The 23730-nt window shown below is 37.5% G+C and overlaps 1 protein-coding gene across 1 annotated transcript; it reads right to left on the bottom strand.

Annotated features, from left to right (window-relative positions):
* Positions 1-186: 186 nt before the first annotated feature.
* slc12a4 (solute carrier family 12 member 4) lies at positions 187-18767 on the bottom strand. The gene is made up of 24 exons (XM_006779796.3): positions 18400-18767; positions 10401-10498; positions 10180-10311; positions 9646-9792; positions 9216-9270; positions 8867-8997; positions 8464-8705; positions 8052-8266; positions 7623-7787; positions 7250-7348; positions 7070-7127; positions 6763-6937; positions 6317-6435; positions 6013-6111; positions 5745-5864; positions 5455-5559; positions 4393-4561; positions 3525-3720; positions 3083-3252; positions 2682-2813; positions 2233-2340; positions 1923-2110; positions 1614-1747; positions 187-1508 (listed from the first exon to the last, which is right to left on the bottom strand). Exons 1-24 carry the CDS (start codon positions 18530-18532, stop codon positions 1417-1419), a joined length of 3282 nt encoding a protein of 1093 aa, XP_006779859.1. The 5' UTR covers positions 18533-18767; the 3' UTR covers positions 187-1416.
* Between the last annotated feature and the right edge of the window lie 4963 nt (positions 18768-23730).

Here is a 23730-nt window from a genome sequence, read left to right as displayed (position 1 = left end):
ATTGCTTCTTAAAAACCTATAGTTATGAATGAAATAAAATACGACTCTATTAAAGTTCCTATTGAAGTAGTGGACTGTGCCAGAAATACAGTGACCAAAAAAAAGAGAAACAAAAACAAAAAATACATATTTAGTTTACTGCAATTAACAATGGTTTAAATAGCATAAATAAATTTGAACCAGGAATGCTGTTCTGACATTGAGTGTTTAATAGTTGCACACTTGTCATACTTTCCATAAGACACACCCTTGCCTTTAAAAAGACTATTTAGTCAACACAAAAAATATAGTCGTTCCAGGCACTACACCCTGATCTAAAATACTGATTATCTTCAGTTTCTCAGGTAAAACATACACAAAACAAAGTCTAAAAACACATTCAGATTCTAGATTAGATTAATTTAAAGATGTAATCCTTGTAGAGTTTCAGTCCTAGTTGAATTAGTGATGCCTGTGGTAATATAAACTATTAGAAGCTACAAAATAGTGTGTGTGTATATGTAGTCTGAAAATTACAATCCAGTGCAAAAAAAGAAGACTTCCACACTAATAGGTATAGATTTGATACAGATAGCCATTCTTTATAGAATGGATTTAGAGTGGCAATTACAGAAAAAGTCAACTATAAATAATATGAGTAGATTTAAAAAAAAAAAATTAAACCATAAGGATTCCAACTTTAAATTAAAGCATCTTTTTTATAAACATGTAAGCTTATCAGTATACATGCAACAGTTTAAAGGTCATGTTCATGAACACTTTGACTCATATCTTAAAAAAATACAAATTCTTACTCTTTTTAAAATCTTGCTTTATAATGTCCATCATCCAGATTTACAATCTAGATTGTAAGCCACCTGTACAATACACAAAATATCCATCGCTTTGTTCGATACCCACAGTAACATTTTCTTTATTCTCATCGGGGAAATGTTTAGAAAATAAATAAATAAATATTTGTGTTTCCCTAAAATAATCAGAGAATTGCTTCAGAATAATAATCTGGCATCCTATTAATACTGTTCTAACAAAATGTGTAATACTCAGTACATTCCTGCCTATCAAATTGCCAAATATAGCTTTAATATCACGTACAAGAGGTACAGAATCAGTACCTTAAAAAATAAGAACAAATACCCAAAAGTTTGTTTCTGACGAGTTTTGAAATAAAAAGAGCATAAATGACAGCTTTCATTTATAAAAGAATGAACAAACAGGATGATATGTATTCAAAAGTGTCCCAATATTCTACAAGAATAGAATGAACCTCTTTTTATAATCAAAAGTCCATAAAAAAATTATTAAATTTATGCATCTACGCATAATTGTCTGCAGGCAAATTGGTTGCCACCTTTTGAGCAGAGGTGGAATTTATTCTGATGAGGTCAGTGCCCTCGTATAGCAGCTCTTATTTAGTCATGAGTAGATAGTAATAACTTCCCGCCCTCCACCTCTCACCAGAAGCACCCTTTCCAAACCTTCAGTCAGCACCTCCAGAAACTCCATGTCTGAGGTACCGTTAAAGAAACTACACCAATTAGACAAAAAGCTATACATTCGGTATACACACTACAACCCAAAACAGCATTTTTAATTTCAGTGGCAAAGGATACAGTTCTCATCTCCGTCTGTGTTTCGGGGTGGTCCAGGCATGTTGAGCAGTACTAATCGAGCGTCATGGGATCTGTTTACTATTACTTCGTTCAGCTTCACAGCTGTATGCATTCTCCGCACATTGGACTGATCCCTGGAATGTAGCAATGGAGATAGTTTGATTTGCGCCTCTAAAAGGTTTTCACTCAGACACACAGAGAAGTAATAGATAAAGTTTCAACGTGCGTGCTTTTACTGGTTAAAAGTAAAATGGTTTAATCATTCTAGAAGAAGCTGAAGGTAACTTAATCGGACTTAGTCGGACTCACGGTTTGAGGCTTATGAGCTCTCTAAAGTTCTCAGGTGCATTGTTTTTGTTCCTCCTCTCAGCCTCACACTTCTCTCGAGTCCATGTCATCTGAAGCTTCTCTGGAGGAGCTTCCACAATCTCCTCCTCCTCATCTGAGTACAGACTCCCCATACGCACCAAGGAGTGTCTGTCTTTAACAAGCTGAGCCTTGGGATTCCATAGGAGTCAAATGAGGTTTTATTTTGTCACTATTAAGCTTAAACTTGAAAAATGCATATATTTCACAAATATAACTTTCCGGAGTTTAACAAGGTTCAAAACAACCCTACCTCTCTCTGTCTTTCTGCACTGGAAAGCCTCATTTGCCTCAGCATTTGGGACCTCTGCTCCATCATTAATGTTCGTTCATAGGTGTATGCTGAAATGTCACTATCATGCTGGAATGACATTTGGGGAAGGGGGGGAGTAATGTTAATGGATATAGTAAATGAAAAATAGGGAGTTTGGAAGTGCAAACAAATTCATTCATGGTGTTCTGTTATCTGAAATATTAAGTTAAGCACTAGTTTGTTCCAGCTTTTCATTTTTCTTCACGTACAGGTTGGTGGAGCCTTATAGTAAGCAACAAACAAGATGCTTTCAGTTTAACCTGACGTCATACACAACTGGTTTGAGATTTTTTGTTAAATGACCAAGTCACTAACATCTTTTTTTAATCCAAAGCATAAGAATTCCTTTTCTTTTTTTTTTCAAAATTAGTTGTATATGTGGGACTCACCATCTCCACCACTTCCACCTCAGCTTCTATTCTCAGCTGATAAAGAAAAGTAGCCAGATCTTTCTTCATCTGGATGCTATTGTCATCCATCTGGGCTACAGTAAAGATGCGCATCTTGCACTTCCTCCAGACCTAAATTACAAATAAAGTCTTGAGATATCGCAACGATAACACACTGTGTAATAAATAAATGATTAAAAAAAAGAAACCTCAGTTTTAAAGACAATTCCTAGAACAGCATAAAGTCAAACTTAACAAAGGCGGGTTAAAGAAAAGGAGTTATTTAAACAGATTATTATTTAATCGTGTTTTTGATGAAAAGTGAAACATTTAAGCTCAGAATTAACATGAATTTAAAAAAAAAACAAAAACCTCACATATATGTAATACTTTCATCTCACCTTATGCTGTTTAAGCAAGAAAGGCAGCAGCATTAACATCCCCCCATCATGGACAATCCACCACACATCAATGTTGCCATCTGTGAAACGTTCATGGTTGCTTGGATAGAAGGACACATTTTTGGGCACCATCAGGGCCAGCTGTGCAGCTGTCGTGCAGCGAACCGTGTCTGGGTTTGGATGAAAATGAGCAGGCTAAGATATTTACACAAATCACATAGTGTAAAACGTATACTGGATACAGATAATGCAAACAAATGAGTGGCTGACTAGATATATCAATCCAACTGAAACCCACGGTTAAGCATCCACAATGTATATTTACAAGTTAGAGTAGCTTTATTATAGAGGTTTGTAGATTGTCTAAAACATAATCTGGGCAAGCAGCCATCACTGGGGACCCCGCTGAATTTGTGATGTTTCATTTTCTTAAGATTCTTACTTATAAAAGTCTTCCAGGCTCGAGGGTCCTCACTCTGTCTCCAGCCATATGGCCATCCCATTACGACAGTGTTGTGCTTCATACCACCCAGACCACATGACTGGATCAAATGGACAATGCCCTCCCGTACCTTAGATGCAACCACAACCTGGCAGAAGCCTTTGACCCGCTCAATTTCCATCATATTCTTGATAGCCTGGGAGGGGAAAAGAAATATGTGGAAAGACTGAATAGTAGTTCTTTATAAAAAAAATATATATATATATATATATATATATATAAGTTTTACATTGGTAAACTACACCTAGTAGACCTATATAATAATCACTAAAGAAAATAGATAATTAGTTATAGAAATGGAATCACAGATCACAGAGAATGATAATGAAGCTATTCATCAGATAAATTAAATGCATGTGTTTGCCTCCCTGCTCAGTATCCACAGTATCCATCCTAATGAAAAACATATGAATAACCTCAGCATTTAGTGAACAGAAGATGTGCTGTTTCAGTATTTTCTTGCAACATAGCCAACAGAAAACCTGATTCTGTTGTTATATTCTCTGGGGGAGTCATACCAGTCATATCACATTAGGAAAAATCTTACAGCACTGCCCCTTATTTTGTCTGAAATGGCTCATTGGTCGTTAGACCGCTAACAACAAGCAGTTTGCTGCCATACCCTTTGAATAACATCACAAAGGCATTAAAAAATAATGATAAAGCAATCACCGCTGAAGCATTTCTATGCTTCATTGTGTTTTTCAAATTACAAAGGGTGTTCATTTGTAACAATCAGCCGCTTTCTCGGCAGCACAGTATAATAGAAAACAATAGAGTGCTCCATGCATCCCTTTCACGCGTCTACCTGCTCAGCTGCCTGCATTTCTCCATAGCTGTCCAGGAAGTTACCGTGGATAACAGAGCCCACAATGGTCAAGCCTTTTCCTGCTTTCAGCTGCGAGGCAAAGGTGAGCAGTCGGGGATATTTTACATGGAGGTCCTCATCTAGTTTCAACAGCACCAACAGTTGAGGTCTGCAATGCGGAAAGTCATAGATTATATGAGAATGCATCCTCTCCATTTGCAATGTACAAAGTAGTAAATAGCAAATGGAGAAATTCTAATTCAGTGCTGCAACTCTGACCAAAATAAGGACATCACGAATACGCTCATGACAATGAACTATGACTCACCATAAACAAGGAATGATGAAAGAGTGGGCTGTGACTTTGTACTTATTAATTACAAACTGTAGGATTGTTGTTTAACTACTGAACCACCAGTGTTCCAGTTATTTAGACCCATATCATATTTGTTTCAGTATGAATTAGGTCCTATCGAAATACTGAAGTCTTAGGACTTATTTCCATATTGACCAGAATTATTCAAAGTATTACGTGAATACCAAAAGTTTGCCCAGTTACCTAGATATTTTTGATTTTGCTTATTAGGCTATCATCTTTACATTTAATCTAACTATTGCCTTGATTGAATTGTTTTCTGCAGATAGTGACTTGTTTTTTCTTTCATTGTGACAGGAACTTCAGACTTAGTGTGGCAATATCAGTGTGGCAAGCTAACTTACTGAAACTGCCAAGCAGTCACGCTATCAACTAAAAACAAGGAAAAAAAAAAACTCTGACCAAAACTTCTATAACATTGGTTGTGCATATACTTTAAACTTAATACTCAATGAATATGTTGTGCTGTTACGAGGAACCAGTACCAATGTCAGCTATTTGCTTGTGGTCAGTGGATTGCAGGATGTTGGGTGCTGCTTTGTTTATTGTGTGTACATTCTTCTCATGAGTAAACACACATGTGGAAACTTTTATGTCCCAGCATGCAGCATGTTCCTCGAAAATGGGATCCAAATGTTAGTATCTAAAGGGAAACAGTCAATGCTGGTGTTGAAGTGTAGCAATACCTCCAGTTCTTTGTGTGTGGTGGTCCAGCCTCTAGTCTTAGTAGGGCATAGCGTGCAGCGCTAAGAGAGAGTCCTCTTATGCCATCTCCCCACTCCTTCTCTGCTCTGTTTTTGTTTAAGAGAGGAAAAAAGTCATAGTAATGCGAGACAGATGAAATAATTAGTTGTCAAATGATATTTACTACTTATATGCAAAGGTCACATGGAAAAACAACCACCACAAACCACATGAGAATTTATAGTTGTAGGATAGTAACATCAAAACAGTGTAAAGTGAATTGCAGACGTACCCCTGGTACTCAATGTACTTATAGATCATCCCAGCAATGCCCATGGCCACAATGGCATAGTACCAGGAGGAGATGAACATCAGAGCAAGACACATACTCATGCCCAGGAATGACAGAGCCCTGTTAGTACGATACATAAAAGCTGAAATTATTTTTTTGCTTGATAACGTAGGTGCCACTGGTTCTCATGTGTCACCAATAAAACTATACAGGGTGCAAAACTAGTAAAATTCATCATAAAACATAAATATGCAACACATTTACTTACCAGTGGTAATATTTGAACCTTGGCCTCCAGTTTGGTGTGCGTAAAAGAGTTTGCACTGCACAGGCTAAGTTCACAAAGAGATAGCACATCAAGAAGAACCTGTTAAAAGGGCACAAAATAAAACATGTAAAGTAGATAATATAGTAGAGCACCACAGAGAGGAAATTTGATGCCTGAGATAAGTAAAGTGATAAAAGATTTTAACAAAAAGACAAAAGATATATTTTATGGTTCTGATGAAAGAGAAAGGCCTGTTTGTGGAATATATGCTCAATATTTTACAATATCATATATGTGAGCTTACATGGAAAGGATAGGAGCCACCATGTCCAGAGAGGCAATAAGGATCCCCAGCTCAGCGATAAGCCCAGTCAGCAGCAGTGCCCACGTAGGCTCCCCATTTGTCTTACCATGACCAAACACCTAAAAAAAAAAAAAAAAAAATTCAAATAGTTCGCATAAAGCAATGCAAATGTCTTCGTGCTTCATACTGTTTTATATTCAAACAATCCTGTAAATAAGATATTACCTGATGCAAATAAGTATTGGGAAGTTACCGCAATTATTCAAATATTTCAGGGGGAAAACAAAACAAAAACCCCAAAAGAAGGAAAAAAATGAAAATTGGATTAACCTATTTTCTTATTATACTGTATATGTACAGAGGCTATTTCTGTTTTGCAGAGTTACTTTAATGTTTTTCCCCTACAGAAATAGCTGTTGAACCACATCAAAGCTGTGCTGTCCTACCCTCAGGAAGGGAATGATGTTGTCCTTTGCAATGGCTTGTAGAAGTCGCGGAGCTCCTGTGAGAGACTGCAGGCCTGCTCCAACAGTAGAGAAGAAGGAGCCAATAACAATGACCCATGGAGATGGCCAGGCTAGAGTTCCCACCACCAAATTTTTTTTAACTGCATCCCCAAACCTGCAAGTACAAGCTTATTGAATAAATATCTAACTACTATATGTATATTTATTTATTTCCAATTGTGAAACCGTACCATTTACAGTAAGTGTTGTAATAGTAAAGTGATTATAATTGCAAAAATAAACGTACTTGTCCCTAAGGACTACTCCTTCAATGCATGAGCCAAATAGGACCACAGAACTAAAATCTGATTACCATAAGTTAAGGATCTCGAAGTAAAACCAATGTGCATTGCATACCTGCTTTTCAGTCAACTTTAAATTGCAAAAATAAACATTGGGAGTTTGTATTCGCCAGAAGTGAGGATACAAACAAGTGAAGTGGTGGTAATGGCTAAGATAGTTCCCACAGGGATAGACTTCTGAGCATCTTTGAGATCACCAGATCTGTTGGAGCCTGCCATGATACCTGCAATATGAATGGACCACAGATAAAAACAACACAAATTTTAAAACTGTTAAACAATGCCCCCTACTGTCTGTAGGGAGCATTGTACCATCTCCACACAATTTGACTATTCATGTGTTACTTTCGAAATGAGAACATGAAAGGTAGCATAAAATTACAAAATGCATATTAATGCTTTAAACTCTAACGAACTTTCATATAATTGCACACTCAAGCTATTGTCACAACCATGTCATGTCAAAGTTAGATTGTCAGCTTTATCATACTGTCCTACCTGTGGCAGATGGAAAGAAGATCCCCACCAGAAGTGTGAATGATGTAGCAATATCTGCTGACACATACATGCCAAAGTTCTCCAGAGCCCCATGGGCATTCACAGACTGTAGCCCGGCCTTCTCCAAGAGCTCTCCTTTCTCTAGGTAGTTTCCCCACATGTTGTCTATAGGATGAAAAAAAAGATAGATTTAATGTTTAGACAGAACTTAAAATTGGGCTTTCATAAACTTCAACGCCTCAGTGCCATTGAAAAGAAAACTTCCTGATATCACATTTATCTCTTTGTAACGTAAGACTACATGAGATTACATTAAGAAAACACTAGGGCAGCTTATTTTCTACTAACTTGTATGCTTCATGCCACCTCAAGGGCAGCCTACTCTTAAAAATGCAGCATACCAAATACTAATACCTTGTCAGTTTTTACCTCTAATAATTCCACTGCCAAGTCCAGGGATGCCCTGTATCTCTGTCACATTGTTCTGGATAAAGTAGTCATCGCAATGAGCACTGCTCATGTTCCCTGGTAGGCAAAACTTATCCCACAGCTGACTGGGCACTGTGATGTTGCCCTTTATTATAGTTTTAGCACAGACGTCGAAGCGATCTCTGACCAAAGTCCTGTTGCCCAACATGCAGATCCTACAACAAGACCATGGACAAAAGATGAAAATATCAACGTGCATTAGTATAACCATCTATTAAACTCATGCTAATTTTGTCACCATTTATTTTAGGAATGATCACCTCAAATTGACTTCGATAAGCCTGTTTAGGCATTATTTAAACATATTTCTCACCATGTTTTGTTAAGACATGTTCATTTTACTATGACTTACGGGAATTCGGGTGGGTGAGTCACAGATTTGATTGCCCCAGCATAAATCGCGACAATTGAGATAATCACACAGGCCAGAAAAAGAGAGGCCAACTTGTTGACATATTTGACTCCTACAAAAACGACCACAGCCATAAGGCTGAGGCATAAAGAGCCATAAACTCTCATGTTGTTCAGCATGGCACTGTCACTCCTATGGGGCTCCGTGTCATGAAAGATGGCTGCCTGGGGAACCAGATATTTCTAGAAAGGAAAAACAAATACAATAAAAATCATAGCAGGATATAAACCCTATACAGTATAAAACCCATACTATGCAACTAATAAACCATATCTAGAACTATATTTTACTATACAAATGTGAGCTTGAATGCAACAGGAGAATATCATTTTGGCAAACTGACCAAGAAGATTTCGATGGCCCCCAGTATGTACATGGCAGAAGCAAAGGTAGTGCCCAAGTAGAAACACAGCCCCACAGCTCCTCCAAATTCAGGACCAAGTGAGCGTGAGATCATGAAGTAAGCTCCCCCAGCTATACACAAAAGACATCAACACAAAAATTCACTGGAAATTTCTCTCATTTTCTTTTTTGAGCACCCAGCAGATTATACAGTAAATGCCAATGTGCAATTTTAATTAACTGGCAAAATAATCTACACATATTTAAAACGGATAAAAAAAATAATATAGAATAAAATTAAAGAAACCTTTACACTGAACTGAAGAGAATAAAGAAGTTCTAAGTGTTACCTGGAACAACTCCATTAGTAGCAATGGCACTCATAGATATGGCTGTCAGCATAGTCTAAAAAACAAAAGAGAAAATAAAATAAACATATGCAGACACCACCGCAGCTTCTCTTTCTTGGGTATAATGTTAACATCTGCAGATCTAACCGATAGCTAAAGAAAAGTCTTGGTATTCATCTAGTCCTACAAAGATCAGAATATGTAACTTAGAACATGCACAGTATTTGTTGAGACAAGAAGGTGGGGGCATGGTGAGCAGAAAAAAACAGTTTAGTTTTGAATAATTGCTGCAGTTTTACGTAATCCAACATTTGAATTTGATTGACTGGTTTAGCAACAAAACATTGGCTAATGTCCCACATCGGTCAGAGAACTAAGCAGGTTTTATTTTGTGTGTATATCTGGGTATAGTGTGCTTGTGCATACTAACACATGAACAGCACATAAGGACAATCAAGAGGGACTGTACGATGCCAGCCATCCCGACAATCCATGTCAGTCGGAGAAAGAGAATAACGCCAAAGATGTTCTGGAGACACGGTAAGTAGACTCCCATCAGAGTGCCCATGTTGGGAGACTGAGAGGTGGGGGAGAAGGAGAAAGAGAGAGAGAGAGAGAGAGAGAGAGAGAGAGAGAGAGAGAGAGAGAGAGAGAGAGAAGAGTATTGAGCATGACATTTCAGGAAACAAGTGTATTGATCATTAGTATTGATTGATGTACTTTTTAAAGGTCATTCAATCATGTTATCAGCTCGTTGCATGTATCCAGGTCTTACACAGCCACAGTCTAAATGCAGAGTGTAGAAAGGCATTAGCAATCAATCAGCAAGCCTTAATAACATGGACAAAGTGGCAGGGAGAGAGCCACCAGTGGAGTATAATGTTTCCAAACCTCAAAAGACAGAGTGTACAGATTTTTAAAACAGTGAAGCACAGTGTTCCCTTGCTCTGCCCCGACTACTGACCTTGGGGGTCTTCCTACGTGACGCCTCAGCACTCTCCTCCTCTTCATGCTCTTTGGCGCCCTGGGTGATGTTGGTGTAGTTGACCAAGCGGCTGAGCAGAGAGGAAACCTTCGGCCGGATGTCCAGCTCTTCCTGAAAGAAGACAGGACATGAAGTTAATCTCATCAGATTAATTTTAATCTATAATTTGACAGAGATTCTGCAAAGTAAAAATAATAAACCTCAAACAATGCCAGGTTCCTGTCATAGAAGTCATTCTTCTTGCTAGCAGCATCAGAACTGTTAAGGAACGGACTGTCTTCTTTATGGTTGCCATGTCCTGTTAGAGAAAGGGATAGAAAAGTAAATAAAAACATAATGAAAACAAAGATGTGGAAAACTAGCAGTTTAGTTTAGGCCTACCAAATGTTTTTCTCAACAGTAAATATGGCAAACATTATTCTCATTTACATAAGCAAAGCTAATGACTGATTCACTAATATGAGGTATGGTTCCCAAAATGTTTGTAAAGGCTGAAACAATATTGTAGCATCATTACAGCATCTTGTGATGGTAAAGTCGAGCACTTCTTTAACAAAAAATAAATAAAAGCTATATGTAAAATGGACAAAAGACAATGGCTCAGTGAGTTTCGAATACCATAAAAAGTCATCAATGGATTTACACCAAAACAGACATCAACACTTCAAAGAAAGAACACCTGATGGATTCTTTTAAATTAATAATTATCTGAACTATATAAAACATGTGACATTATTACAGAGGAAAAACATTATCAACACTATTGCTTGTACAGGAGCAAAAAGTGAAAACAAAAAGAAACAAATAGTAATTCAATTTTTTATTCCATAGCAATTCTTCTTCGCATTTAACTGTCACTGCTAATTTTAATTGAAACATCTTAACAGCCTTCACGTAGCAGTAATCTTTAGAAAGACAATTCATTCAGCAAAATTGCAATGAAAGGCCAAAAGCAGCACAAGTCCAGGTGATAAATAGGATTATAATTAGTTTCACTCTCATTAATGTTTGCGTTTGAGGAAGAGAATCAAACAGAGACAAGCACAGCGCCTGGGGCAATTACAGCACGCAAAGCAGCTCTGCTAACTTTATCACACACACACACATTCACACTCACAGGCATAAACACATCTCATTACCTAGAAATTGCCTAACCTTGGATTATTGGAGCATGTAAACTTTAACAGCGGCATCTTAAAACCCAAATGAATCCTGCAACCAAAACCCAGCCAACGTACCAAGTGGACATGAAATAAAAAAGTATTCTCAACTGTGCAGAAAATACCTGCAAGTGAGTTGGCTGAACTTCCATGCTGGTCCTTACTCACCTGTGTTCTGCGTCCCACTGCTGCTAACAGTGCTATCAGCGAGCATACTTATGCACTGTTTGTGCAGTGTGCAGCAGCGTATGCTATGTTCTGCTATCCAGGACACTCGGTCACCCAGGGTGAATACTCATTCAGGGGCCTAATCTAACACATGCCGTACAGTGAGGAGGGGTAAGAGGTGGGGAGTGGAGAAAACGGGGATAATTTACTGACTCATACACACCACATACACACATATGTAAGACACAAGCCTTCTCACAGGAATATAAAGGCTGGGTTGGATTCACGGTATCACCTTAAAGAGCGGTCTTATATTTTCTGCATTTCTAAATTGTGCTCGTGATCATTCTGGATATATCTGTGTGCAAAATCACATTTCGGTGGGAATTTTTTTCTCCAAGTCAGTGCTCCCAGGCTGCAGCAAAAAGCAACACAATGTAAAAGATAAGCAAAAACCTGTTATTGAAAGCCATCCATTGCAAATTCTCAGTAACAAGATATAATATGAAACTTGACATTTTTAAGGCCAAATTCACGTGAAACCCCTAACTATAGCTGGAATGCAAGGATGACAAGGGGGCAATAAGAGGAAAAAAAACTATCTCAATACTGCCATCTAGTGTTGTCTTGATGTTTGGTTTGCCATGAGATGTTCAGTTGCTTCCTGGCAAGAACTGTGACTCGGCCATGCTGAATGCTCTGCATAATAACCAAAGAGCTAAAACATCAAATAGTTAAGCGTGCAACTCTTTTCTTTTTGGGCAGGCAACATAAATCTGACTTTAACAATGAGCCAAGGAGACAGAAGGGGTTTCTTGTTAATAACCTCACATTAAATGTCTAATCTAAAAGATTAAAGATTAACTGGCCTGTTATGAAGGCAAACTGTAGTCCTGCTGTGAGCACAGAACAGCAGAGGCTTTACTGCATGTGCTAACTTGTCATCTGTGCTCCCTGCAAAACAGCTCACAGCTACAGCTAGAAGATTTAAAACTTCACTGTGGGAATAACACAGTTTATAGAAGCATGTCTGTATGAAAAGACCTATACATAAAAGTCAACTAACTATCTACAAAAAAAATGTGTAAATAGATTTAAAAAAAAAACAAAACTAATCTATTTACCAGAAGTGATAGCAAAGCTGATACAGTTTTGATGTTCTGAGTTCCACTATAGAAAAACCATCACGGGGCAGTCAGTACACTGTTACAACCACTCCAAAAATTTTAGACATCTGTAGTTCAGACAACAATGAAGGCTGAGTTCCAAGATAGATGTAGTGCATCTCATTGGTACAGTATGATATTAGCATACTACTAATCTTTAGGGGCGACCGTGGCTCAAGGGGTTGGGAAGCGTATCTGTAACCGGTTCGATCCCTGGGCTCTCTGTCCCGGTTGTTGTGTCCTTGGGCAAGACACTTTACCCAACCGCCTACTGGTGTTGGCCAGAGGGGCCGATGGCGCAATATGGCAGCCTCGCTTCTGTCAGTCTGGCCCAGGGCAGCTGTGGCTACAACCGTAGTTCGCCTCCACCAGTGTGTGAATGCGAGAGTGAATGAATAGTGGCATTGTAAAGTGCTTTGGGTGCCTTGAAAAGCCAATCCAATCCAATCCATTTTTACTAGCTAGAGGCTTCACAGCTAATATGATCCCATTGCAAAATTGTTTTAAACAATCTTAAGTACTTTAACTCATTATTTCAGCGATGACAGTTTGTGTGAAAATTGTGGCGACTGAAAGTGATGGTGGCTCTAATGTTTGAAAAAGTCAGCATAAAGTGTGTTACTTTATCATTTTGTTTTGCATGTTAAGAACATCCAGTTAGGAGCATTTGACTAACGTATAATTGTATTCATTTGAAAATCATACTATGTTATATGACTGACAATGGTGATATCCATGTAGAGATTTCCAAAACAACAGAAATTATCTGGCTACTTCCACTTTAGCTCACGTCAAACACAACATGCAATAAAATCTGTCTGTTGTGTATTAGCATTTCAAAGTTCTAAACAAAACCAAAGTTCAAGTTTATTTATGATGTTATACACTCATCAAATCTCACAAAACATGTTTGAGATATCTCACAAAATATTAAAATCCATCAGTGTTATTATGTTATTTTTATTATTATTATTTTTACTAACACTATCATTATGGTATAGTGATAGTAATATATAAAATGAACTTATTCCATTAAATATTGTTATAAAACAAAATAAATAATAATAAACATGAGTATGGCATTACTAATATTCCTCAGGGTTAGTTTTACATTGACAAGTTAAAATACAGGGTGAAAGGTTAAGAGTGTGTGTGTGTGTGTGTGTCTAGCAACGTTTATCTACTTTGTAAAGCTGATTAGACATGGAAAACAATATTGTGGTCTATTAGCTTCTTAGGATTTGAAAAAGCCTCTTTGCTAAACTTCCTCTTTAATAAATACTTAAGACTTAACACTGGGCGGGAGACTTAAGTCCTAGCTTAGTCCATGAAGTAAGTTGGCAATGATATTGTACTAATGACAACTGAATACACCATCTGCAAACAGCTCACTCTTTCCCCCTCTGTGTGTATGTGCGTGTGTGAGTGTGTTTGCTTTTATATAACAAATTTATACAAAGCAAATATTGATGTGTCTATTCTACAGGGTTGGGCAAAGAGGATACAAATGCTGCGTGGCAGCAATACAAATAGTTAAAAGGCAAACTTGTTCTATGTTGTGCACTCAGTATGTTCTCTCACTACACATGATGGCGCGTATAGCATGTGTACTGCACAAGTCTTCCACACTGGTGCAAGAAGTCACTTTTGGCTGCTCCCTTGCCACAAGAGGTCCCCATAGCAGTTAGATTCACATGTTTGAATTGGCCGAGTTTTACAGATTCCCTGACAACCAAACTAGCAACCTTTTACTTGTGAATGTGTTAACCATTACTTCATTAGAGGCAATACAAGAGCAAAACAACAGGTCTACATGGTCTACATAAATGCTTAAACTCAAAGTAATATCAACCATAAACTCAAGGACACAAGACTTTTCAGCAGAACATTTTTAGTCAGCTTTCTTCTTGCTATAGTGTCTTGCTACCATCATTTTCCAAAATAAGCAATGCAAGCTCCCCTGACCAGTTCTGGTCCAAATGTGCCCATTGTAGGTAGTTTTTAAACTGGTACAGGCACTCTGACCAGGTTGTGATCAAATAGCCAGATCTAGACCATTTTTATCTATGCAACAGTAGTTCTTCTATGCAATAAAATGACACAGGCCAGCCTTTTGCGCATCACTGAGCCTCTGGTATCAAGGACCCTCCTGCACGGTGTCGGAAATTCCACTTTCCTCATTGCCTTTGGCAAGAAATCATGTAAGCAAAGCAATGCTATTACAGCAAGGTTTGTTGTAATGACAGTATTTCATGGCGAGTACAATCTGACCAGAGCAGAGGAATGTTAACCTGCTGAGACTTACAGCCAAACATATTAACTCTGATGTGTGCTAATGATGAGAAAAGGGTGGTTGCTCAGTCTGATTACCTCAGGGGGTCGTAAAAGGTTTATCATACAATGGATTTCCAAAAACACACCAATAAAATAAATGGGCATGCCAGTGTGTCTGAAGTATTTGATAAACAAATTAACTGTAAAATCTAGTCAGCAACAATGGGAAAACATCTGCTGTGTCTTTACGAAGTGGTTTAAAGTTGTGTTTTCTGTAAGTAGAGTGAATACTTGTGAATGCTTGTTTAGTGTGAAAGGTCATACAATCTCCCTAGAATGCTAAACAGTATGCTGCAATGGGGTAAAAGATCAAAATACTAAATATATATTTCTTAGTACCTTCAGTACTTGCACAACAAGTACAAAAGGTTTTGTTTTTGTTTTTAATCTGAACAGTGTTGTACTGAAGTATGAGATCCTCAATATAAGCTAGGGAGGTGGAACATTCGGAGGTGGGGGTTCAAGCTAGCACTGTTGTCACTTTCATGCAAACCAGCAGATAGAACAAAGATGGCTGAAGACTGGATGGCAAGATAGCTGCATTGCATGAAATTATCCATTAATCAGGGTATGATCGTCTATGTCACCAGTGACAAAATGTATTACAAGTACTTGAACTCAGACATGTTAAAGGTTGTGAATAATTGCATGCTTGGAACGGTGTGTGTGCGTGTGTGTGACATTGTGTTTTAACGCTGTCACTAGCTCTATATTTCCACTCCATCCAAGTATGTTTATCTTTTATATCAGAGTGCCACCTGTAGTCACCTGAAAAAGAAAACCTTTCAGAGAATTCTATGCAATTTCTCTATGAGAAATTAACACCCTTCATGATTCCATAGACAGGACAGACATAAATAGAGAGTAAGTAGCAGCCAAGTGCTCTTAATTAAATGATCATTAGCAAGCATGAGCACCTCTTTAAAAGGCAACATTTTGACCTGTAGCATTCAGCTGTGGCTTAACAATGCCACAATCTTCCCAGGAGTGAACATCCTATTAAACTCACTCAAAGTTCAAACCATGGAATGCTCAATTCCCCAACAATTCAGGGACTACATCTCAGAGGCTACAGGCTAAATGTCAAAGTTCAAGGCAGTGCAATCAAAAAAAGACTGAACTGAAAGACTTGTTTGGAAAAGTTTCCAAAAACAAAAAAAAAGTACATGTTAGCACAGTTTTGGTGCTCTTCTTCAACTGAATAAAACGACTTTCCTTTGGACAGTCTACCTTTCCAGTGACTAATGCTTGGTAAATGGTAAATGGCCTGTATTTGTCTAGCGCTTTGGTCCATATTAGATCATGCAGCAGGACAATTACCTCAAGCACATCAGCATATTGACAACAGAATTGTTGGAAAAAACAAAAGCATTTAGGTGTTGCAATGCCCCCCAGTCAAAGTCCAGACTTCAGCTTGATTACAATACTGTGACTGGGCCTTAAGAGAGGTGTACGTAAACAAACTTACACAAACTACAATGACCTAAAGCAATATTTTAAAGCACAGTGGGCAAAGAATCATAGAATGTAAAACCCACAGCAGAAGAATTCTGCTATTTCAGGGTCTCGACTACAGCAACATAATGACTGCACAGTTTGTCCTTTTCTGTAAGCTGAACAGAGCTGAATTCAGAGCCTTAAACAGACTTCGCACTGTGTCACTTCCTCCATGCTGCATTCGTCATACTGTAGCAGACATATACAGCATGTAACACTGCCAGGCACACCACTCCCAGGATGAAATCATCCAGATCATGCACCCATTTTTCAAACTGTTTACCACAGACTACTTTCCAGTTTTTTCTTCTGTCTAAATATGGATGAATGGAAAGATAATATGGAAAAGAAATGAATATGTATGTAGCTAGAATTACTTCATATTATGCATATTCCAATCTTAATTACTAAAACACATTTCTTTTGATTATCATTTTCATAAATACTTAAGTATGGTATGATGCTTTAAAAACATACATGTTAAAGAAAAGCATTGCTATAAAACCTCAGTCAACTTGAGTAGCTAAAGAGAGTTTAATTTCTACATCTGATTAACTGAAAAACAATAGGACATTTTGCTGTTCTAATCATTTAGTAGTTTCACATCCTTCTCCTCCTTCTCATCATGTTTGGCATAGTCATCCATGCTGCCTTCTGAAATTTTTAATGGTTTTTGCTTTTTTTTTTCGCAGTTCAGGAAGCTTCTTTTGTGGGTTAGAGAGAATTATGACAGCAGGAAGACAAGGTTAAACAGCCAAAGCCTCGTGGGAAACACAAAAAAACTTCAGAGTTATTTCAAGACAACTTGTGCCATTTTTTCAACTCTAATGGGTGGCTTCCATATGTTCTAGAAGTATACGAGCCAGGAGCTGCATCAACATGTGCTGAGATTTCTTATTGTTTTGCTTCAAATATCAGTCTGGAGACTCAACTGGAGACTGGCTCACTGAAGCATGTGTAATCTCATCTGCATCATGGGAAATGTTTTACTCACACATGCACTCCCACATTTTTGGACAAACACAGCAGAACATATTCTTAAAAACTAAACAGTGGCTGCACTAGAATAAATAAACTAACACAGTCACATAGTAAGAAATGTACAGTGCTGCTTGTGGTTTGTGCAGACTTTTGGGCCTTTAATAAAGGCAGGGTGCCCCTTTGAAGGCCACACCCCATGTGTCTCTTTTATTTAAAACAAATAAGTTCCCGCTCGTAACTGGCAATGCAAACTGGCAATGCTCTCACATAATCCTACCCAAAGGCTACAAACTCAGAGCTTCTCTCTGTCTTGTCTTTCAGAGTATGGTTCCACTCTTTCTATCCTGATGCAGTGCAGAAAACAGCTTAGACAGAAAAGTGGGGAGGGAGGAATCTGCTTGTGTTTTGTTTAGCAGCCGATCTATGAAAGAAAATGCTCCTCTGGTACAAAAAGAGCTCCATCTTTTGTGCGAGGAAGCACTTGAGGCCTTTCTTGTTGCCGGAGTACAGGCCCCACTCACACACCACCATCCCCTTTGTTTCTTCCCACCACAGTCCTCACCCCTTTCATTGTTTCCCTTTGTTACTCATCTGTCCCTGAGTTTATGTTAAAAGACTTGCTGATGGAGGGAAAAAGCAGCTCCAATGTGATAAATGTTTCTCTAATTATACCCTAATATCAAAAACAGACTACTGCTTCCTGGCAATGGAGAATTGCCATGGTAACCATTCAACCAGCTGTTCAGAAGGCTCTCTCGGGAGGAAACAAATCGCAACAAATATCGTGTCCAGCTAATGAATTATCACTTTAGGGACACACTTCTTTGAACTATAAAACTTAAAAAGTCCCTTTGTTCAAAAGTTGAGAAGTGCGTAAAAGTTATTAGACTTACCATCAGAGCTGACAGTATCTTGATGATCAGGGTCCTGTCCAGTATCCCTGTAATCAACCCAGTTAATCCCCTCTAAGCTGTCGTAGCTAGCCTGAACTTGATCTTTCACTGGTACGACCGTGAAGTGAGGCATGTTTTCATCACTCTTTTCGGTGTCTCTAGCTCAAACACAACTTAGAGGGCTAGCAGTTGGGCAGCTTCAGCTCAACTCCCACTAATGGCAGCTACATTCCACTACACTGCGCTCACTTCCTCTGAAGGGTATTATCATACTCTCCGCCCACAGGCCAGCCTTCCCTGATTTTTCTTCTTCTTCTTCTTCTTTGGTTTTGGTGTGAACCGTAAGGTTCAGCTGTAAGGGGTGTGACACTCACCCCTATGGCCAAACTCCAAATAAAAGTAATAATCTGTTGGGCACAGCTATTGTTAAAGAGTTACTGAGTCATACATGGCGTGAGAGAGTGCAGGGTCCCCCCCTTCTGGTCTCCGTGTAGCTGTCATAATGACATCTAACAGAGTGGTCCTTGTCTGTTCAAGGTTCACACAGGCAGTCCTCTGTGTAAGCAAGCGTTTCCTAAAACACACAGGGAGCAACGTGGCAGTCTGGAAAATAATCAATGTTGGTGAAGTGGAACCACAGGCCTAAAAAGACGAAGGAGAGGAAAAAAGCATTTATCAGTGTAAGATGGAAGAAAAAAAACTTACTTTAGGGCACCATGGTAAAAAGGGGGACAGTTAGATGCCATTTTAGGATTTGAAGCTAGAGCTTTTTTAAGATTTAAGGGAGATGTTTTTAAAACTAACATTTGTAAAATAACCAATTAACTGAGTGAAATAATTATTAACTGAGTGAAATTAATTGTATGTTAATGGAATATGATGGTCAGCAGCTGTTGAAGCTGCGAGGGTAGCCTCTGCAGTGAACTGCAGTAGCATCAGAACGAGAAGTAAAGTTTACCCTCCTCTTTCCAGGAATAGAAGCTAGTCTGCCACTATAAAACCATAAAAACCGAGAGATCAAAGACACTCTAGAAAGGCTGTTATTACAGTTCCTTTTTAAGATGACTTTTTTTCACATCTTTCTGCTACTGCAGCACAGGCTTTGATTGCTGAAGCTTTATTTGTTTTCTCTCATACTTTTCATTTTCTTTGTTATAAAATCTATTAAAGATTATAAGACAATTTTATGCAAATGAGCTAAAGTTTTGATGACCAGGAATGACAATCACATACCTCATACAAAAGGGGAAAATATTTATTGCATCTATGGATTTGTCTACTGTACAGTTAGACACAAGTTTTTGTTCAATGGCATTGTTTATATGACGTAAAAGGCAAACTGAGAGCTCTGACATCACAGAAATCTGACCCAGTGCAAAAGATGTACATTACTTAACCCTTGTCAAGACTATAGTGTCTATTTTTTGAAACTAAAAATAGAGTATACAGTAAATATAATGCTTTATGGTATACTGCAAAAAATCTTTTTAAAAAAAAGGTTTATAGTTTAATTAGGAGCAGTCAGTTCCCAAATGGCATACATTGTATCTCAATTAAGGTAACTCCAAATCAATTAATATAAAGGTTTAGAATATGAAAGCGTATTAAAAAAAATCTAATCTGAATCTATACCTCTTAGCTCATATGACGTAACTGTCATGATTATAAGAATACTGAAGATGGCCTCCTTTAAAGGTGTTTTCAATATATCTGATTTACATTAAAATCACCCTGGGAACACATAGTGCTTCACCTTGCAAGCAATACTTTGCAATCAATATCATACTCCTATAAGAAGGTTTGTTAGTCATCTTATGCACATCATCAACCCCCAAAATATATCCAGGCATTACTTCTAAAAATGATAAACAGCTAGAAATGCATTGAAGCATGTGTAAATCTGTTAATTGTAACCTGCACACATGTATATCCAAATTATTATTTAAAAATACAGACAGATCAAATTTCTCCTCAGCCCATAGTAGTAATTGTTTATAGCTTCTTCTTCTTCTTCTTCTTCTTCTTCTTCTTCTTCTTCTTCTTCTTCTTCTTCCTGACCAGTTTTCTGGCTTGAAAAAGTAATACACACAAGATTCTGTCCATATAAGGTTATTTCCTAACTCATGCAGTGCTGTGTACAAGTAAAGGTCAGTGAGCAATGGGCACTGACACAAGAATGATTACTCATTCTTGTGGAAAGATGTCTTTGCAGGATTGCTAGGTTCCATGAAACGTGAGAGACAGCTTGTTTACAGCATAGAAGATAACTTGGGAATTGGTACTGTGAGGTACTGCAACTGAAAGTACAGTGATAAAACTTTCTAAAATATAATTTATTATATTTTTCACTGCCCTAAGGCATACCAGTAGACTCAGTGTACTGAGTCTGTCCAGTACAGTTTCTCATCCTTGAAGGAACAATGCTTTGCTGAGATCAGAATTAGGAGAGGTATGTAGATAACTTTGCTTAAATATCCTTAATATCAAGTGTACTTTGACAATCAGTTTGCAAAGTAGAATTAACTTCTGTTTCCTAACACCCTTTCTCCTATAATGCAACAGCTTTGTACATGAGCATGTGTGATACCATATGATGTTAAGTTATATATTACCAGAATGATATGATCATAACTCACACTCCATCTTTTGACCTTTCTTCCTGTTGCAGTACATGTGCGTACATTAACTAAGTTGTGATTATGGTTATCATCCGCTAGATGGCAGCGTTTGAACACTTATTCATTCTGGTCTTTTCAGGCTATAGCACAGATCTAAATGTAAATGATTAACCTATAGCTGTCATACATTTAATACACATCAATTTATATTTATTCCCAGAATTTATCTTTCCAAGAGATGGGATGAAAAACCAAAACAGACACAATAAGAAACACAGTCTCAACTCAATTCAATAATCCATACAACAGGGGAAAATGACAGCAAGTACTGATTATCCATTTTGAAATATAGTGTTGGAGTTACCTTTTTGTTTACATTGTGAGAGTAATAGGTTCTAGAAACCTAAGAGTAGTCCAAACATGCAAATGATGCCGGGGATTTTAAATTACAGAACAATTTGTGTAACACAGTCTCTACTGGAATATTTGTATTAAATCCTTTTTCTGAGCAATGCAGGAATCAGTCATGCAAAAGGTTCAGGAATGATGTCACATATTGGAAACCTTTAGGTTTCCTTGTCAGGTTTTATCACAACCAGTTTTTCCCATGATTCTACCTTCCAAAATGTCTTGAGAAAAAGAAAGCATTTTAAAGCCAAATGTCTGAACAAAGTGATTTCTCTGCATTTTTAACAAATGACTCTTTAATGGCTAACTGTAATTGATTTTGAAAGAAAAGCACCCCTTGTCTTTCTACCAATGACACTGATTACAATTTTCTAATACTGGGCCTGTTGGGACTTAAGTCAATCCAATTACCTTTGGCTGCCATGATTAGCTTGACGTGGCTGCAGGGTCCTTCCACTTTGTCTCCAGCACTGAAAATCTGGATCTGCGGACAATGAATGTCATGAGGCCTGGCTGGGATTGTGACTAAATACTGGCATAATCTTCAAAGCACATATGCCTGTCTTCTAATTGACAGCAATTTGTGATGATTTCAGTCAGTTTGGCTCTGCAGAAGATCCTGCTCTTATGTGGAAATAAGATTGTAACAAAAAAAACAAAATAACAAAAGTAAAGTGTTTGGTTCAAAACTCACTGGGTTTAGAGGAGGAGAAGCCACCCATCGAATCACAGCTTGTTTTCTTTTCATATATTTATGAAAGGGGAAATGCCTACAACAACAACAACAACAACAACAATAATAACAGTGATAATAATAATATTGATAAGTAAGTGACTTGGTCAGGAACACCATGCATTTAGCTGCCTGCTGACCTGAGATCAATTACGTACAATAGAATATATTTAAAAATAGACTCAAAGCCTTTTGTACTCAAGTCTACACTAGGTGTTAGGTTTTTTATTGTTTTATTTTGTTGTTTTGTGATATTTTGATATGATGCCATTACTTTAATATTATAATTGATTAAATTGCCATTGCCTTAAGGCATTTTGTACAAACATGTGTTGTTATATTTTTATGTTTTGTGTTAAGCACATTGAGTTTTTATGTAATGAAATATGTACAAAAATTGCCATTGTAATTGTCATATTAGGCTTGCAACATGTATTATTCTTTTAAATTGTCAATATTCATTCTTGTTTAATACAACATTCTATTTTTTATGAATGACGGGGCCATATGGAGTCAAAAAGAGCATAACAATTGGTATGTTTTACAATGTGACTGCTTTTGATTGGTTACTACTGTATGAGCATGATGTGGGCTATTTTTGTTGTTGTTGCTTTTTTGTCTGTTCAGTGAAGTGAAGAATTCCCAACAGCACAATTCTGGGGGATTATTACTAAAAGAGCAAGTTTGTCTGTTACAAAAACAAACATATAAAAAACAATCAACTTTTTTGTTTTGGCTACATCCACATTCATACATATACATATCTGTACAGCACTTTTATTCTGTTTTCCAGCTATCACAAGTTCAGCATTTTGCTTAATGACACTTTGACATACAGAGTGGAGGATCAGGGGTCTGATTCCCAAACCTTGGTAGACAACCCGCTCTGCCTCCTGGTATCAAACACTTATTTCCATTAGTATGACACTGACACTTCTTTGTCTGGTTCAGTTATCATATACAGTTTCTGGTAAATTATATAGGAATTAAATGTTCATATTAAACAATTCAAATGTTTATTAGATGACACAGTGCAAAATTACCATATAATGTTACTTCCTTAACACATAATATGGCATTAAATGCAAGTCCGCATTAAATGTTTAGAAATTACAGCCATTTTTAAACACCCTCTGTATTCAAGCTCAAACATAGCTAGACTATTGATAAGCAGTTTCATGCCCTGTTTAAGGACAAGTCAAGCAGAAAATCTCTTAGTTGACTTTGAGCATTAAAATAACAAGCAAAGAATCCCTGTTGGTGAATGATCATGTAAAGTGTTAAGTGTTGAGGAAAAACACAAACAAAAAAAAAGGAACACTCTCAATCAGGTAAGCATAGCATTGTTAACATCTACAATCTAGAGGCACCTGTATAAATGTAAATACACAGATTATATAACAAGCTGCAAACTACTGGTTCCAAAACTGATCTGGCAGTGCTCCCCAGTGCCGGTGTATATTGATTCAAAGCATATTGCAAAAGCAAACCAGGAGTTTCTCAAGACAAATAAACTGAATGTTCTTCATTTTCACCTGATATCGACACAACAGAACATGCTTTCAGTTGTTA

This window comes from Neolamprologus brichardi, chromosome 1, assembly GCF_056152115.1.
Source record: "Neolamprologus brichardi isolate AB-2024 chromosome 1, ASM5615211v1, whole genome shotgun sequence".
Classification (NCBI taxonomy): domain Eukaryota; kingdom Metazoa; phylum Chordata; class Actinopteri; order Cichliformes; family Cichlidae; genus Neolamprologus; species Neolamprologus brichardi.
This window is presented reverse-complemented; position numbering and strand designations above follow the sequence as displayed.